The sequence below is a fragment of the Cavia porcellus genome, unplaced genomic scaffold (genome assembly GCF_034190915.1).
Source record: "Cavia porcellus strain 051 isolate PalLab524CR breed Dunkin Hartley unplaced genomic scaffold, mCavPor4.1 scaffold_14, whole genome shotgun sequence".
NCBI classification, from domain to species: domain Eukaryota; kingdom Metazoa; phylum Chordata; class Mammalia; order Rodentia; family Caviidae; genus Cavia; species Cavia porcellus.
Genome location: NW_026947497.1, coordinates 41,195,692 through 41,214,779, shown reverse-complemented (window position 1 = coordinate 41,214,779; position 19,088 = coordinate 41,195,692). Strand labels below are relative to the sequence as shown.

The window sequence follows — 19,088 nt, the reverse complement described above, 5'->3', positions numbered from 1 at the left end:
ACTTTCTGCCATATGAGGAGTTCTAAGAAGGGAGGACTGGGAGAAAGTTTGAAAAGTATCCTGTAATGACTAGTTATATTTTGAAGGGAGAATCTAAAGGATAATGACACAATGGGGCCCTTAAGGCAGTGAGCTTTTGTGCATAGGTAAAATTAGCATTCACAGGGGATGCATCTTGTGGGTAGGGTGTGTGCGTGTGTCCCTGTTTATGTACTATGGTTGCATCCACCATTTTTCTAAATTAGAATCATTCCTGTTCAGGAGGTGTTTCCGAACTATGCAATGCTCTTATTAATACGATAAATGGCAACTTCCAGTTTCTCATTCCAGGCATTTTTGAGCAGACAGGAGACTTCTACCCATTTAAGGAAATAGCATGGCACTGCCCAAAGAACTCTGGCAATGAGGTCAGGACACCCAATATCCTCCCTTTTCTCCTTCACCTTCAAACAAAGGGAATTAAAAACTGGCAAAGAGAAATTGGTAAGAGCTAAATGGACCACCTTTAAATTTATCATAAAAGCAGCTAGCTATGTGAAGGTATGTTCGGGTTTGGACGTTATAACTCAATCCCAGGCCAAGTCTCCTGGACTTGAATTTTCTGAGAGTTTTGCTGGTATAAAGGCAGAGTGAGGTAATCTGATTTTCAGGACTGACTGTATTATGTTCTTCCATGCTATACTCTATTTCTCTGCTTGCACATTTATTTTTAGGTATGGATACCATCTGCAAGTCCAGAACTATTATTTGAGGCCCTTGGCTCCCATCAGATGTGTAATATCAATGACAGCTGTGTTGTGTATACAGCTCTCATAGCAACCAAGTGCAGTTGCCTGCCAGCGAAAGCTGGCTGCGGCCTCCCCATTGACTATGTAATGCATGATCCATCCATAAGAGTTTGGCAGGAATGTTTGAGAGGGGCACAGAGCGGGTGATGGGATTGGCGTCCTGACTATGATCAGACTTTCTGGATGTCCCCACACAGGGTGGGTATGTCTTTTAGAGGGGCTTGAAGGGGTTAGGGGTATTAACTTCTACCTCCTAGTGTGCCAACAAATTCAGGCTCTTACTGGCTAGACTTTGCCTGGCATCTTGGTTATGGTAGGATAGAAACCAGGAGGGAAGAGAGAATCGTGGTGAGGAGAGAAATGCTGGTCTTGGATGGCATGCTGGAAAAGTTACTGTCCCTTATCCTTCTCACAGCCGAGAAAGAAGAATCATTGTGGGTTTTGAGGGAGACACCACACCAGTATGTATGACCAAGTAAGAGCTGAAAAATTTCTGTGGCTGGATCACTAAGAATGATGGAATTGTTGTTTTAACACTATTCATAAATGCAAAGCCTCTCTTGGACACCTGAATTTCTCATTAGTTGGCACCCACTGTTCTATGGATAATTTCCACAGAGCAAAAAGAATTCATACTGTCTGTTCCCCAATCCTTCCATTGCCCTTTCCTTCAATCTGGTACAATGGGTTACTTCATGAAGGCAGGAAAATGAGGCGTAACATTGATATAGGTTTCAAAGAAATATTAGACTCAGAAAAATAACGAAACATTTTTGTGCCTTTGGAATAGTAGCATAGTTCATTCATCCCACCAAATCTGGGGATTAATGGAGTAAGATTCTCGTAGCAAATCTGGTCTAGGTGTCTCACTACGAGCTCTGGGAAGCATTAGCCTTTCCATCCCATTTGTTTTTCTGCAAACAAAGTCCACAGAGTGGAGTTTCCATGTGGAGCAGGGTCTCTATCTCCCCGAGAAGAGCAAAATAGCGTGGCACGTTGCTGCCCAGTGATCTCTGGCACATGCGTGCTCTGGGCAGTGGTGACTTGGCCCCTAGACATTTGCATTGTAGGTGTAGCAGGTATCAGGCTGACAATACAAACTGTGTCCTTGTTGTGGATCATAAGCAGGGTCCAGGGCCTGAGAAGTGTGCAGGACAGACAGGTGCGAAACCATGTGTGGCAGCTTTTCTCCAGTTTGAATGCCCAACACATATCACACAACTGGCCTCGTGCAGTGTGGTGCTGAAAAATATAACCCTTGAAAGAGGATTCTGTGGTCCAGCTGCTACAGGAAAAGCTACTATGCAAAGTTAAACTGGAAACTTTATGAAGGTCTCCTCCCAATTGTTTAGTGGCTAACATGTATTGTGCAAAGCTTTATCTCCACTGAGGTGACCTTGGGACTCTGTTAGTTTTGAACTTATCCCAGCACATGCCCCCCGGGAACCTCTGGTTTGCTGGAGACTGTGGAAGTTGGAGTGGGGAGTGCTCTCATGTCTACAACTGGACGATAGCAGCCTGCTGACAAAGAGTGGATGGGCAGAGACGAGCAAAGCTCCAAGTGCCTTCCAGGGAGGTGCAGTCACTACATTCCCAGTGATCTCCTTAGATCCTCTTTTCTATCTACAGATTAAGCTTGGACTGGGCAGGAGTAGAGCTGTTAGGGCAGCTGCGCTTTCTGAGGCCACAGCACTTAAGCGCATGAGTTTTTGCTACTGGATCTTTGGGATCCACAGCTCTCGGAGTGGAATTCTGCAGGTGACCATCTCTAGGCGCAGGCTGACCAGTGCTTGCCTACGCTGCCTACTGTACACTGCCTGTTGTAGGGGCCACGTCAGGGGTCTTGGGTGGGCCAGACACAGGGGCCCGAGTCATAAAAGGAGCCTCTCAATTTTGAGGGGATCTCAATGAAGGGACCACCCCTCAACTTTTTCATTTTCCTGTTGAACTCTCTCAGGCTGGCAGCCCCAAGTTTTTTATTTCCTGCACTAATCCCTTGCTAAGTCTAAGGAACTCCTGTTTAATATTCTTTAGAAATGCTGCTGGGGGTGTTGCTCAGTGGTAGAGTAATTGCTTAGCATGTGTGAGGTGCTGGGTTCATTCCTCAGCACTAAAAAAATATGTGTGCATATATATAAAAAAGGACTTGGCCACCCCAGCCCACCTGATGGGGGTCATGGTATTGCCCCGTTTACCTGCGTAAACCTGCCTGAGATGGTACCTAATTTAGCAGTCATTCTTGTTCACAATTGCTCAATCATCAATTCTTTAAAATGCAGGTTATGCTGGTGTCTGGTACCTGACAGTTGACTTACCTGAGAGAAACAAGGTAATTCTCTTTGGTCTTTTGATGTAATCATAATTTAGCAGCAAGTAGTGATATTTTGAAATACTGCCACTTTGGAAGTCCAGACCAGGTGACTGAGTTAGGGGACATGGATGACAGAAACCACAACCATTTGGCTCTATTTTATTACAAAACAAAACCAAACAAAATTTTGCAGTGAAATTTCCTGGAATTCACAATCCTTGTGTTAAAATCTTTAGAGTTGCAATATATTTTTTTAACCATACAGAAGAACACCATTGCACTATTTACATGATAGTCTTCTATATAACAAAAATAGTCATGTTGTACAATTGAATGTTTCCAACTGTCATCCTCAATGTTGCATTGCTAGCCCGGTATGAGACAAAAACAGTTTATGCTCTCCAAACACGTAGAAAACAGAAGAAAGCAAAAATAAAAGTCTGTGTCTTCTAATAGAAGATAAATTCCTTTAAAGACAGGTTTTGTTTTCAAATTTCTTTGTATTTTTAAGAGATATAAAGTGCTTTGAAAGGACCAGAGTTGGTGCCTGAGGTGGAGGAAGAGAAAGACTTACACCGAAAAAAATCGGACACACACACTGCCTTAACTAATTCTTTAAATGTGCACGTGACTTTTGTACAGAAAGTGATGTGGTGAAATGACTGTATCATTTGCTACTACATTATTTCAATAATCAAGAGTTCTCCACAGCCCAAATTCAAAACTCCCCATGCAGATATCATTGGGAGTAGCTTTTGATGATCTCTGGGGTCAGGCGGCAAAAGAATCAATGCTGTGATGTGACCATGGTGGAGACGAACAATGCCGAGACGGAGCCATCGTATTTATTACCTGCAGACTGGCCAGAGACAGCTTTTGGGGAAGCTAAGTAAAATACCAACTGTGACAGCATCCTTCCTCATAATTCATGTTAGGAAAGCAAAATGAAGCCACTGGATTTCCCCCTTGTTAGCAGGGAGATGCCAGAGATTGATTTATGATGTCGGGACTGCTAGTTTTATAACTGTAAATTACATTCTTTGCAGACTTTCTTTTCCAGTGGGAAATAATGCTGTGCTCTACAAAAGTGTTCGTGTAAGTTAGTTTTTTTGTCACATTTTTTAAAAAACTGGCATTTGCTGGTTCTGGTCTGCAGTCTACAAAATTGGCGTCACATACGTACTACTTGGGAGACTCCCCTGGAAACTAGAATCATCCTCCTCCAAGCTTGTGAACACTTTAAGAAACAATATCGGTTTATTTTTGAAAAGGAAATGGATGGAATGTAACTTTTCACAAATACAAAATTACTTCAAATTTTCTAAATATAAGGAACATCCCACTATAAAAATAACAGCCCCTTCTAACCTCTCCCACCCCTAAAACTCTAATTATAAAATGGTACAACTATCTCAGATTACTAACGTGAAAGCAGGAAGTAAATATATTATGTACATGTACAAAACACATCAGCATTTCACACCATTTACATTCATATGAAAGAAGAAGTCCTTTTTATTGATCTTCTTTGTGATTTCACAAGAAGAAAGCCAAGATAAGCTACACATCAAGCCGACCTCTGCTTATAACTCATCACACGTATTTCAGCCCGGAACTCTTTGCAGAGCAATAGTGTGTGTCAACATTTTGCAGAAAAAAGGGCTGGAGCTCTTTTGTGAGGTCTCTTTCAACTCTTCAGAGTTAGTGACATTCTTTGCTCTTTTGATAAACATAGACCAAGTTCTTAATGATGCAGAAAACTGTATGATAAAAGGCAAATGAGTTGAAGAAATGATGACCCAAGTAAAAACTGATTTGCTGGAAGAATGGGATTATTCCAGTAGGGGGTGCTGTTCACCTTTCAATAACATTTACTAAACGTGAGTCCCGTAGAGGCCAACTCAAATTCAGACTGCTGAATCCACGCTAGCCATTGTTTAATCGCTCTGCTGTCTATCAGTAGGCAACAGTTTGGTATTTTCTTCAGAGAGCACGATATACTACAATTGAGCTAGCTCTTATACATGAAAATTCTTTGGCTATTTAAAATCTTCACATTCTCAAAGAGAACAAAACAAGAGTTCAACAAAGCACTAGACTTGTCTGAAAGTTTTGAAGAAAAAGGGGGCTAACCACTGGGCTTTTGAAATCGTGTGGTACTAAGGCCACAGTTTACTTATTTGAGATTTCTGGCTTTAGTAAGGTCAGTGAACAGCCTGCAAATGAAAACCCCCTCAGGTTTCATGCAACCACGAGACCCATGTTCACTTTCATTTGTGAGAACATTAGGAGAAAATTCAGCTGGTTGATGGAAGAAATGTGTCCATCTGGATGGCGATCAGTCTTTGGTTTATACAGCACACATGGCCCTTCGATATCCTCTGCTTTCGCAGGGCCATGGACATTCACCGAACAATGACTGTGGGTGACTCAGGGTGAGTTCTCTTCTGCATGGAGTTTCTCTCCCTCTGATCAGACCCACAGGCTGCATAAGAGCTGTACATTCTTGTCTAAACACTGTGACCAGTGACTGTGTAGTGGGTGGTTAGACAGCAAATGGCTCTGGAGTAAGTACAAACACCAAGGGTAGCCCAGGATTAGAAGATTCTTGATTGCTGAGGCTCCATAAAAATCCCCCAGAGTATGAAGCACTCAGGATAGGGAAAGAACTATGACCAACCTTAAGCAGGTTTTTGTAGAACACACATATTTTACATTTAAAGGGCTTGGTAACCACGGGCCACATTTAGGGTCTGGGTTCAGTTCGTTAGTTCTAGGATGCTAAGTAAGGGCCCTCAAAAGGCTCCCAATAGAGGAAGATTGCCACTGATCTCTAAGTCTTTAAACATGGCTGGTGGCTGTTCCTACTACAAAGAGCCTGCAGTTGGGAGGTGTGGAGAAAAGCAGGGCAAGGGAAGGGCTAAGGGTGACGAGAAATTCATGCCTGTTTCTTAGAATTTACTTCTGCAGGCTACGCATACCTTCTTTGCAGTCATGAGTGGTACAGTATTTGATTCCTTAGACAAACTGCCCCATCCATATCAGTTCTCAATCTGGGGAGCACGGGCTTTTCATTAGGGAGTGCATCTGTGTGTCCGGCCCAGAAGCTATGAGCCCTGCTTCACCCAGCTCCCTGACCAGCCCTGCATCCCTTCCCTCTGAGACAGAATTACCAAACATGCCTCTCAGTCCCTGCCCTGACACCCAGCACTGCATGGGGAAGCTTCTGGCCCACACCTCTAGAGGACAGTCTCCTCGCCCATTTGGCCCCCAGGTCACTTACAAGGAGCAAGCAGGCTTTGTGCAGAGCTGTTAAGCAGTCACCAGGCACAAGATGCACAAATCCTGACCCTGGGGCGTGTGGAGAACCTGGATGGTCACATATTCTGTCAGTGGAAGAGACGAGATCTAGGCAGCACTTGAGAATGGTGATCTTGCCATTTTTGCTTAGGAAACTGCCAATGAAGTTGAAAAATTGAAACAAAACAAAAAGGCAATAGCTATGGTTGGCTTGAGATAAACCAGTGATAAAAGCAGCAAAAATGAAACTGGATGTGGTAGCACATGCTACCACTCTCTGGGAGGTTGAGGCAGAAGAATTGCAAGTTTGAGCCCAACTGAGGCTCAACTCAGTTGGGCAACTCGGTGAGTTTGCTAGATTTTGCCCCCTCACCCGAGAGGAGGGGATAGAGCTCAGTGTAGAGGCCCTGAGTTCAATCCTCAATACCTAGGGGGGAAAAAAAGTAAAAATGAAGGTGACTGGCTTGGGAAAGAATTTAAGTTGCCTTGATGGTAAACCAGTTTTCCTCATCAGAAGTACAGTTTTTACTACACAATACAGAGAAAACATCAGTGAAACAGTAAGCATGATAAAGATGGTAATTCTATATTTACGGAAACACCAGTTTTGGTTTTGTCCTGAAGGTTGAGAGGTTCTTGTGAGAAAAGAAAATGAAGAAATAACAAAATAAAATAAGGAGCAAAACAGAGGAGGAAGGGTAGATGGGAGAAGTATGTGTGTGGATACAGAGATGGGGAGCTGAAGAAAGAAAAACAGAGTATAGGAAGGAAATCCAAGTAAGAGAATATAAAAATGCTATTGAAAATTGCCTCAGTGGTCCTAATACCACGGAAGACGGGCTCTAGCTCCACAGAGAATCTGTATCTCAGATCCTTCCTTGTTTTCTTTTCTTTTCAAATCCATCCATCCTTTTTTTGGAGACAAGGTCTCACTATGATTTAGGTTCCCCTTGAACTCACTATTTGGCCCAGGCTGGTCTCAAACAAACTCACCCCAATCCTTCCAACTCAGCCTCCTGAGTGCTGGGATGATAGACTATGCCACCATGCCCTGCCCATAGCTTCTGAGTTTTGATTCAGTGAGATGTCTTTGTCACAGTGCCGTATTCTATGGACAGTGGCTCTGTGAGAGTTTTCTGCCTAAGTCAAAACTCACAGTGCATTCTGTTGGTTTATCTGTCATCCTTGGGGTTTTGAAGGTGTGGCAGCTGTGGGGATGGCAGGCAAGCAACTGAAATGGGCAAGAGTCTCCTGGCTGTTGAGACCTGAGACTGTCTACAGATGCTTCACCACAGTGAAAAATGGGGATTTAGCTCAGTGGCATAAGCACCTGCCTTGCAAGCAGGCGACCCTGAGTTTGATCCCCGGTACCGATAAAAAAAAAAAGCAAAGGAGCAAATAAAAAACAAAAAAAGACCAAGACCTGCCTCCAGTCTTGAGCACTAATGACCATGTGAAGTCAAAGTAGTTAGATGCCTCTGGTACTTTACAGTTCTTTCTTTCCTGATGGTCTACCTCTCCCTTTTTCTAGATGAGCAGAGTCAACCTTGCAGGGGTGATCAAATCCTGAAGAATTACTTCTCAAATGCTGCACTTGTCAATAATCAGGGCTCAGTGCTTCCAAAGGACTAGCCACACAGGAGGAGGTAGGAATTCCCAAAAGTGACCTTAAATTGTTCAGAGCCAATGCAAATGTTTTTTCTTCCCCACCACATGGGGTGGTGACCAATGCTGATGCTGAGCGGAATGCTGGCTGTTGGAGGTGGTTGTAATTTACCAACGGGAGGCTGATACCCCGAAGGTTCTTTCTTAGTAAGGCCACACAAAATTTTGTGTTGGACATCAATATAATTTCTTAAGTCTTTTCCTCCCCAGTTCATGAGTTTTAGCGAGAGCTATGTGGTTAGGGAACATTGGGACTAGGCAGAGACCTTTAAAGAAGAGCCAGAAGGTTAAGGTCAAGTTGGATGACTTCAGTCTAGAGTTCTCTCTGGCTCCTTAAGTTGCCACATACCAGTGTAAGGGTTTGTTATGGAAGTAAGGATAATTTTGCTTCAGCACCAGATCAACAGGGTTTGCAGGACTTTTGGAAAGGTGACAAGTCAGACAAAGAACAACTGATGAGATTGGACAACAGTGGTTAAGAAGGTTGAAGCAGAAATTTCCAAGAGGGCTGCTTGAGTCTTTATTCATTACAAGAGAAATGAATGCCTGGCCCTGTCCTCAGGCGACTTGGGTGGTGTCTAGTTCTTTCTGGAGGTAATTACAGTTGCAGCCTTCCTCTTCTGTAAGGACTAGGGATTCTCCTCAGAAGGCTGGAGGAGCTCTAGACCTGTGCCCCCTAGTGGGTATCTCCTAGACACATGGGGCGAGTGAGTGCTTACGGAGCGGCAAGCCCAAAATGAGATGTGTTGAGAGGGCCAATGAAGTTAGAAGACTTTGCACAAAGAAAGGGTGGAGAACATCTCATTAGCACTTTTTATATCAATTACATGCTGAAACAATAGTATGAGGTTAAATAAAATATACTATTAAAATTATGTTACCTGGGTCTTTTTACTTCTTGAAATGTGGCTAGTAGAAAATTTAAAATTACATATATGATTTGCTTTGTATTTCTAGTGGACAGTGTTGGCATAGACCTTGTAATATACATTTGTGCGGGCACACAGTTTGCAACTCTGGGTTACACATTCTTGGACACTCTTGTGTGTATCCACTGGTCTCCAGGTCATATGGCATCTCTCTCATCTTTGAGGGGAGGTGGCAAAGAAGGCCACAGAGAAGGGCTTTTTCCATTTTTATTTTGGAAAGACTGAAACTTTTTGCTTAAAAATGTTTTTTGGACTACCAAGGCCATAGTAAACTTTAAAACCCTCTGGTAAGGGAAATAGGCTCAAGGAGTTCAAAGTGGGACCTCCTTCGGGTCAGATCCACAGGCCTCAGAGCAACCTCCTGGACCCCTCGCCATCTACAAAAACCTACAATTCATATTTTCTTTGCTGTCAAATTATCCTAGTTCCGTTATTCTTAATGCCAAAATTTGTTTGGGGGTGGAGCTGGTGAAAGGGGAAGTAGGTGGCGAAGACCAGAGCTGACTAAGAAAAGAAACACTTTTGAGAATTCGACACCGAGAACTAGGATTTGAAGGCATCTAGAGACTGCAGATTCTAACAGCAGCTTTGAAACAAGGCAGAACCAACCAACTCCTACTTGGATTTAAAACTGGAATCATCTAGATCTTCACTGTCAGCAACGCAGGAGTGCCAAGTTGCAAAGGCTTCCTCTGCCTCCCCCAGCTATGACGTCTGCTGCTGCCTGCAAAAATGCTCCCTGGCAAATGGTCATCTGTGATCCTAAAGTTTGAGGGAGCCCTGGAAACGATCATGCTGAATTCTTCACTTTACAGCTGGAGAAATTGAGGCCTCCAGAGGGTGTGGCCCAGCGAGGACTTCAGTTCCCTGATTTAGCGGTCTCTTGGTTCTTCCCTGCCTACCTTCTCCTCCTCAGAGACTCAATTTCATTCAGGGAAACACTCTAGGAGGTGATAAAAGAGCAACCAGTGTTTTCTCTGACCCACGAGCCACGTTTCAGCAGGGACCAAACTCTGTGTGAGGGAGTATTAGTGTAATGAGGCAGAAAAGCCCTCAGCAGACACACAAATGCTGCTCAGTCAGAAAAGCTCTCTCTCGTGGTTAATCCAAGCAGTGGCTTGGCACTCGCCAGCTATTTAGAGATGATACGGTGACCCACCTGACTGTCCAGATGCAGGTCACTGCCTGAGTCACCCCTGCATCTGGAGAGTCTTGAATGTGTTACAAAATCGTCTCCTGGAAAATAGAATGTTTCTATCGTCATTACAATAACAACAACAACAAAAAGGAGTAAAAAACATAAACAGTTTAAAACCACAAGTGGGTGTTAATATGCATTGGATATTTCTTTTCCCAATTTTTCCCCACTCCAGGTTTCTGGACACTCAGGAAGCGAGAGTGCTTCCTGTGAGACGTGTGAGAAGCGAGCTGCTGAGAATTCCTTTGAACCTTCTACATGGTCTAGTGAGGTTTAACTTAAGGGTGGGGACCAAGGTAAAAGTCGTGCGACTGTGACCTCCACTGTATTTACCACTGGGCTCAAACAGGATCGCATGGTTTCTAAAGCCTCTATCCCCGGTGGAACCCACACGTGGAGGTGACAGACTGCTCCAGCCTTGGGGAACCAGTGCCCAGGCCTTCTGCTTTCAAAGGGAAGAAGATGTTACAGTATTAAGTTTTCAGTCAAGGCTTGCAGCCCCAGACATTGCTCCTGAAGATCAGTGTTCCCGCCTTTGAGGGATCTTGTGAATTCAGAATTTCAGCCAAAGACCCCAAGACCTATACGAGCGGGGGTGCTTCTCCGAACTCCCTCCTCATGTCATGGTAAGCCCTTAACAGAGCCTGGCAAATCCAAGCCAGCGGGATGTAGCTTAAAATAATGAGTAATGGCCTCGGCAGATTCAGAATTTAGTGTTAGGGTCTCCGGTATCTCGAATTTTCAAGGTCCATCTAAAAGAACTTCGGTTCTTAATGAAAGCTGGTCTTGAACTGTTTCAAGGTGCAGAGGCACTTCTCAAAGCCATGCACACTTCATGCCGAGAGGGAGGTTAAAACCTCAAGTCTCAGAGATGGAATACAAACTGATCGTAGCAGGAACTGGCGCTTCTAAACAGAACTCTACCCAGGAGTGAGCCAGAGGAAAAACAGAGGAGCAGATGTAAACTGTACAGTCTTTAAAAGAAAATTCAAACAAAGAAGTCAAACAGTCTCCCCAAAACATGAACAATGAGACCTGGAAAATTTGAAATAAAACTAATTCCCTGCAGTCTCTGTTCTAGGAGCTGCTGGAATACATGTGTGTGAGAACATGGATGGGAAACCCAGTTTTCAACTTCCAAGCTGCCACGGCCATAGACTACTGTAGCGACGGCAGGACTGCGTCCTGATTAGTGAGACTTTGGATATTGCTTTTCATTACCATCTTGAACACCGCGTGCTGGAGTTCCAAGGTGATCTGAAGTCGTGGCGCACTCCTCCCTTTGTCCCCTTGGGTCCTACTATCTCTCTTTTCTACACTCGCCATTTCAAGATTTCACCTCTTCACAGTCTTGGTCAGTGGAGAGTTCCACGTCAGATAACCCCACTTCCATGGCCATAATCAACGAGATGTCGGAATCGCTGCTCACGGCAGGCTCCTGGTCACCTGGGAGGAGAGAGCAGAGGTCATGAGGAAGACTCGGTTATGTCTTTGAATGCTGCTTATTTCACTGTAATTGCCCCTACTAACATTTCTCTAAAGGCCACATGAAGGTATTAGAAAAACTTCCTCTCTAAAAACCTCAATGTGACATCTCAACCTAGCACCCCAAATAAATTCTCTAAATGGATCAATAAGCTAAATGTAACTAACAACAGCACCAACAAGAAAAACAAGCAAAGCTACAAGAAAATATATTATCTAACTTTCTTAATGGAAAAATACACAATGGATATATCTAAGAGGAGAAGAAAAGAGCAGTTTACAGGAGAAAAGATGGATAAATGTGCATAACATTAAAAATGTTAAAAACATGTAAAATCAGAAGGCATGGATCAGACTGGGAAATCTGAAAAAACTTTTGCAAATTATTATATTCTTAACATCTAGCAAGTTTTTAAGTCTGTAAGAAAAATATTCCAAAAGAAACACAGGCAAAAAGCTACTATTACATGATTCATAGGAAAATATAAGGGGCTAATAAAAGGAAAGTAAAAATGAGATAGCCTTTTGGGATAAAAATGAAATATTCCTTTTATATATATCCTTTTTGGAGATATATGTAGGACCTTCACACTTTAAAAATAAAAGATAGTGTTAACAATACATTGTACGGAGCCAGGTGTGGGGGGTGCACACCTATAATCTAGCATCCTGGAGGCTGAGGCACAGTTGCCATGAATTCAAGGGCAGCCAGGGCTACACAGTGAGTTCATGGCACCCTGAAGGACACAGTGAGAATCTGTCTCCAAAGAATCCATATACAGTCTGTCATACACTGCATGTAAAACTGTGAAATGTTCTTTTTTATTGAGACATGTTTGTACATCTTTATGAAGTACATTATGGAATTTAATACACATATACACAAAAAAAAAATCAAACCAGGGTAGTATATCTTTAATCATACTTAGGAGTTGGGAGCTTTACACATTTGCAGCCATTTTGGAAGTTATCATAGATTGCTTTTAACCATTTGTTACCCTACTGTGCTTTAGATAAACCGGAAGTAATTCTCTGCTCTGTGCTTTGGGCCCTTTACTGAACTTCCTGTGCCCCTCTTCCTGCCCTGCCCATGCTCGAGTGACCATTAGGCCTTGCCATTCTTCTTCATGATTTGCTTATTCAACTGGGAAATTGTCACCTGGTGATTTTGTTTCCAGAACAAATAATTATTTTAGTCTTAATTTAAGCATTCTTATAATGGCAAAACTTTGTAATTAATGACCAACAACACAATATCTGAATAAACTGTTACTTTGAAAGGCATGTTCTTACAACCGTTAAAGTTTCCAAAGAATTTGTAGCTCACAATAGTGAATGCTTGAAAGTATTTCTGGTGTAAGACTATGATGCTTGACAGTGTTTTCGGCATAACAATATAATGTTAAGTGAAAACAGATGTACTGAAAGCTTTACACAAGTGGGTTTAATGGAAAAAGTTAACTGGAAGCAAAGAAACCCAAAATGCTAACACAAATTGTCTCCAGTTTTGAGATTTATATTCATTTTCTTTCTTTTTTTTTTTTTTTTTTTTTTTGCCTTTTTGAAACAAGGTCCCACTATGCAGTTCAGGCCTGGCCTTGAGCTCATTTTGTATCCCAGACTGGTCTCCAACTTGCAATGATCCTCCTACTTCAGCCTCCCAAGTGCTGGGATTATAGGCATGTGCCACCACACCTGGTTTAAGGTTTATATTCATTTTCTTTAAAAAAAAGTTTTTGGGCTGTACTTCCAAATATTCTGCCATGATCATATATCACGCATTCATTCAAAACATACATTCATGCATTTATTCAAGACATATTTTATTGCAAACCCACTATATGCTGAAGATTATGCTAGATGCTAGGGATCTGAGAACAAGACAATTTTGGTCTTCAAGGTGCTCCCTGTCCAGTGGGCAGGAAGACGGTGAGTATGGCAAGGGAAACCCCATGAGATAAGCACACTGATGTAAGACATGTCAGGTTGGGTTCTGCAGGAGCAGGTAGGAAGCTATAGGACCATAGGCCGGCTCATGGAAGGTGTTCTGTGACGTATTATAAAGTCTACACTGAGTCCTAAAGGCCAATCTGTACTTTAGTCAGATGAGTAAAACAGAATCCTCTCTTCTGCACTGAGAACGGCATGTGCAGATGAGAGATGGTGATAGGGGTTCTCGGGTCGGGGGACGGTGGTTTCTGGTCACATCCTACAACTCTTTCTCCTTTTAAATATGACTGGAATGCAGACAGGGTAGGAAGGCAGGATGGGGGAGGCTGGAGAGCTGGCCACATGAAGCAGCTTGAAACACAAAAGGTCTGGTACATTTTATTACCCTGAAGAAGAAATTGCAATTAAAAGAGCAACAAAAACGTCAAAGTTTGAAAGAATGATGATCACCAATATTTTTTTTCACTTTAAGGCAGTTAAAGAAAATACGAGTCTCACAAGGGTAGTGAATTTCTAAGATGTTTTAAGGAGGCAAACAAACAGAACCAACATGGTTATGAAGAATCGGTTTTAGAGGTGTGAATGTTTCGCAGGGAGAGGCTCCACCTGAAGCCTGAACTCTGGTGTTTTCTAGATCTGTAAGGGCTTGAAGCTCACAACGACATAAAGATCAATAGCCAGCATATAACGCTGGGGGCACTCTAGGGAGAGACAAGTATTTGCTTTTTGAAAATGGTGGTGTGCCAGAAATAGTTAAAAAGTCACACAGGGGGAAACAAATGAAATTGGAAGCTGACCTTGCACTTCCAGCACAGTGTTCTCTGAGCCGGATGCATGGCTGTGTAAACCCTTCTGCTTTTATTTCTGTGTGCCTGTTTCCTTTCCATATCCTTCCTCCAATGCCACGGGGTGGTGCTTTAACTCCAGACCTCCTGAGAATTCTGGGTGCAGACTGGAGCGGTTCTCTTTCCTAAAGCTTCGCAGGGAAGCTGCTATTGCGCAGGGCACCCCAGCACCTCGCCAGAGAACACACTACTGGGGTCGGGAACAGCGGTCATTGCTGCCCAGCAAGACACAGGGCAGGGCTGGTTCCTCTACTACGTCAGTGACACACATCTTTTTTTCCCCAGGTGCTCAGATTTTGTTACTGTTGCTTCTTTCATTTCTTGGTTAATGTTTGTCTTTAAAAATCTCTTCCCTATATAGTTTTTGGGAGATTTCAGAAGACACTGGAAATAGTTTTATGTATGATCTGCCTTTGTTACTTAGTAATTTTTTCTGGTAGTGGGCACTGAAACTAGAACTCTGAACTAAGCATCATCTCCAACTCTTAAATTTTGTTTTGTTTTGAGACAGATTCTTGCCAAAGCATTAAGATGCCCAGGCTGGCCCCAAAGTCCTCCTGCCTCAGCCTCCCAGGGTGCTGGAACTACAGGGTGTACCACCCAATTTTATCACTATTTTACTTAGACTATATTTCAGTACAGCTCCTTTGTGTAAGTCATGTTTTCCCCTAGGGCTAAAGTTTGGTTGACTATGGAATGAGAATTTGGGCTAGATCTACAGCATCCGTGCAGTTTTCCATATATGTATATACTGGTATCGATCTGGCATGATGTGGAGTCTCAGTAATTTTTAATAGGATTGGCACTGAGAAAAAAAGTTGTTACACTTTTTGCAACTCTTCAAATTGTTAAGTTTTCAATTATATTCTTAATAAAAAGGACTGTTTATTATAGAGCTATTGAAAGTATATATTTATGGGGGAATTCACTACTTAGGAGTATAACGAAAACTGAGATCTTATTCCTGGAGGTAAAGAATGAGGATCAGGTAGAGAATTTAATCTCTATTCACCCTTCCTCTTTCCTGTCTTGCTCAAGTTTGGGTCTGTAACACCAAAGTCCAGTGTGGAAGGCTTGGCTCAGCTTGGCTCTAGAACGGAACAAGCCCTGTAGGAGGTGTGGTCTAGCAGGAAGAAGTAGGGCCTGGGGCTGGGGACTCTGCTCATTCCCTGTGTCTTTCACATCAGAGGCCTCTTCAGCCATACACTCCTGGGATGGGCCAGTGGGTTATACACTGTCACCCCCAGAACTGTGACCCAAAATAAACCCTTCCCCCTTTTAATTGATTGCTATTTATTAGCACTATAGTAATGGCTCCATGCCTCCCCTTGTCCTCCTCTTTAATGGTACATCGGTCAACTTGGCTCACAAAGTCACCTTTGCAGCTCATAGTTAAACCGAAGTCAACCCAGGAGCTTACCATCAAGGAGTGGTTTTATGGCTGTCATAGGGATCTAGTAAAGAAGAAGTGACGAGAAGAGCCTGGCAGAGTCCTTAAAAGACAGAGCCCTTGCCCCTTGAGGTGGCAGCTGCTCCCCTTCCCACTCGACTCTGCAGCCCCCACACTCCACAGACTGCCTGTGTCTTCTCACCTGGGTGTTTTCTAAACAGTGAGGTGGGAACTGAGAAGGCAGGGAGGAGGCCAAGGTGGCTGTCACAGGGATGCTGATGCAGGGATGCTCAATGCAGGCGGAGCTGCTTTGGAAATGAAGATGACTGAGGGAAGAGATGAGCTCGTCGATAGTTTCTAGGGTGATTTAATTTCCACGTTGTCATATCGCACCCACTTCATCACTTCGTCTTCTATTTAAAAAATCAAACTCATTTCCTTCTAAAAATGATCTCAAGAAATTTGAAATTATGCTTCACTGTATCTTATATATGTTTAATTGAACTTCGTTTGTCCCATGACTTTTTAAAACAGAATTTTTGTTCTTTAATCAAGCAGATGTTTTTCTCTGAGGCTACAACACTGTGAATGAAAACTTTGTAGCTTAAACATTGAGAAGGTTCTTGGTTGCTGGTACTGTGAGGAGTGTAAGTAGCCATTACCAACATAAATGTTCTTTAAATTTTGCCTCCTTCCCTGCAAAAACTCATATAAAAGTTATGCAAAACTAATATTGGCTTCTAATGAAACTCTTTGATGTAGGTATATGATGATTCTCATTTTACAGATTAAAATATTTTTTTTAACTGGAGTAGTACAATATGTATTTGATATTTGACTGTTCTTGATTTTCATGCATTATAAAGACACCGAGAAATTTTAAACAGGGAGTGGGTAGATCTTCTTAATATTTTAAGAGATCATTCTTCCTGTACATGAAGAGTGGCTTGGCATCACAATGGAAGAAGGAATCCAATTAGGAAACATCACACACAAAAATGGATGAACCCGGTGGCTTATTGTGGCCACAGGGACAGGGACCAGAGGACAGACAGATTCTAAATGAAGGACCGACAGACTAGCGAGGAACTGGACAGTGGCAGCAAGACAGGAGGGCGTAGACAATTCTTGAGGAATACAGGTCCTGTTAATCTGGAGAAACTGCTGACAGAAGGGGACCAGAGCTTGGTCTCTTGTACAGTTTAGTTTTGCACATGCCTTAAGTGTGAAATGCTTGTGAGACACCCAATAGAGAGGTGGGGGTGAGGTCTGGATATGGGGGTCTGCAGTGTAGGGGAGTGGCCATGACCATCGATCAATTTGGGAGGCTTTGTAGCCCGTGGGAGGAGATTAGTTTCTCTAGGAAGAGCCTAGTGTGGGAAGATGTAGACAAGGGAAGAGCTCCCAGGACCCTCAGACCTAGAGCTAAACACTGCAACTAGCGCTCTCTGATATGTTTTGTTTGGCCTGCAAGAGTTTTAAAAATAAAATGTGCATAAGTTACCAGCTTTTAAAAGTCAGGATATTTTAGATACAAATTTACATTTGAAATTTGTCTTGGAAAAGAAAGCTCAGGCCATGGCTGCCTGATCCCTTGGTGGAGCCACTGGTGTGGGTAACTGCTGCCCTCTTTAGTCCAGGGCTCATGGGCTCGGGGGAACCACCATTATAACACAGTTCACTGTGCGTGTTTACATTACTTCCTTGGCCTGAGTCTGCAATCTCCCATTTCGGGGAGGGCAAAGAGGAAAGAAAGGAAAAGTGGGAGGATGCTATGTTGTTCATTTCCTTCTTTTATCTTAAGGATATTACTTTTACTTTTTACCTTCTTCATAGTTAAACACCAGACCTAAGGAAGCAAGGTCATTTAGTCCTGAATTGGTGTGTGTGGGGCATGCACAGACTGACCACAAGTTGCATCACTTTCGATCTTGGATCACTTTATGATGCTCTAGAGCAGGAGCAGTGAACCGTGTCACAATGGGCTGTTTGCATCACTGAAAGCTCGACAAGGTTTGCCATCATTGGTCTCGAGTGTCTGATTAGACAAAAATACCTGCTTTAAATGGACCCTTATGACCTACTTTTGTTACCCTATTATTATTGCTTAGAAATATTCCCACATTTTATTCTGTGTAAACTCCATCAATAGCCTAACCATGGTTAACCCAAAAATTCTTACTGTTGGGATTTATTTCATTTAGTCCATAAATTATTAACGCTTTTAGTTTATCTATTTCCCCTTTAGTACAGAAAATGTTATCCAAACTCACAGGTTCCCTTTTGTGAAACAGGCTGCAGCTGTAGTAATTTGATATCACTATTAATAGTGTTAAAATTGTTCCACTTGAGAATGTAAGAAAACCACGCGCTCCACCCATCCAGTGTTGGTACTGCGGTTTGAATATTCTTTCCAAAATGCAAGGTGCAATTTAATTGCCATTGTAATTGTGCTGAGAGGCAGGACCTTTCCACTGATTAAGTCCTGAGGGCTCAGCCCTTATGAATGGATAAAAGGAGATGTTGGGCCCAGTTTTCTGTTTTGGGCACACTTTGTTGGCTGTTTGACTGCTGTTAATTCGATGCTGCAAGAAGGCTTTCACCATGTGCAGCCCTGTAGGTTCAGACATCTCAGCCTCTAGAACTGTGAGCTAAAGAAACTTCTACTGTTTATACTTCTCTCAGTCTATAGCACTCCATTATAGCATCAGAAAACACACTAAGACAACTGGGCAAACTCAGTTAGTTACCAGCTCTCTAGTTCCAGCCTATCCCAGTGCCAAGATTCCCACTGCAGAGTCCTGTCTACTCCTTCATAAACTGGAAGCACTTGGGAAATATTTGTAGAACTAAGGACCCAATTGAAGTTGCTCTCTGCTCATACAGGGCCTACTTCTCCCCCATGACTTTTATAATTAAAAAGGCTAATCTTTATTAGTAGGTGTTTGCAATACATGAGTTAAACGTGTTGGGGAAATTGGCTCTCTGTATATAATTTTTGATCATTTTCAATCCCTTTACCCTCAACTAATATTAATATCAGTAGTCACTGTGTGCTTAGCACATGCCAGGAACCATGCTGAGTACTTTGAATATTCTCTGATTTAATACTCATAATTAACATAGAACACAGAAATATTGCTATTTTCAGATGATAACAACAGAAGCTAAAAGTTTCCCAGTTTTCTTGGGTTCCAGTTCAAACCCACTTCTCCAGAGTTCATGAG

General features: G+C 42.7%; 1 protein-coding gene across 1 annotated transcript in view; it reads right to left on the bottom strand.

Moving 5' to 3' along the window:
• Window positions 1–3,242: 3,242 nt before the first annotated feature.
• Rnf150 (ring finger protein 150) overlaps window positions 3,243–19,088 on the bottom strand; it is a 236,353-nt gene continuing 220,507 nt past the window's right edge. Inside the window, exon 7 of the mRNA XM_063260836.1 lies at window positions 3,243–11,637. Coding sequence (XP_063116906.1) covers window positions 11,519–11,637 — 119 coding nt within the window. The 3' untranslated portion in view covers window positions 3,243–11,518. The remainder of the gene's footprint in view (window positions 11,638–19,088) is intronic.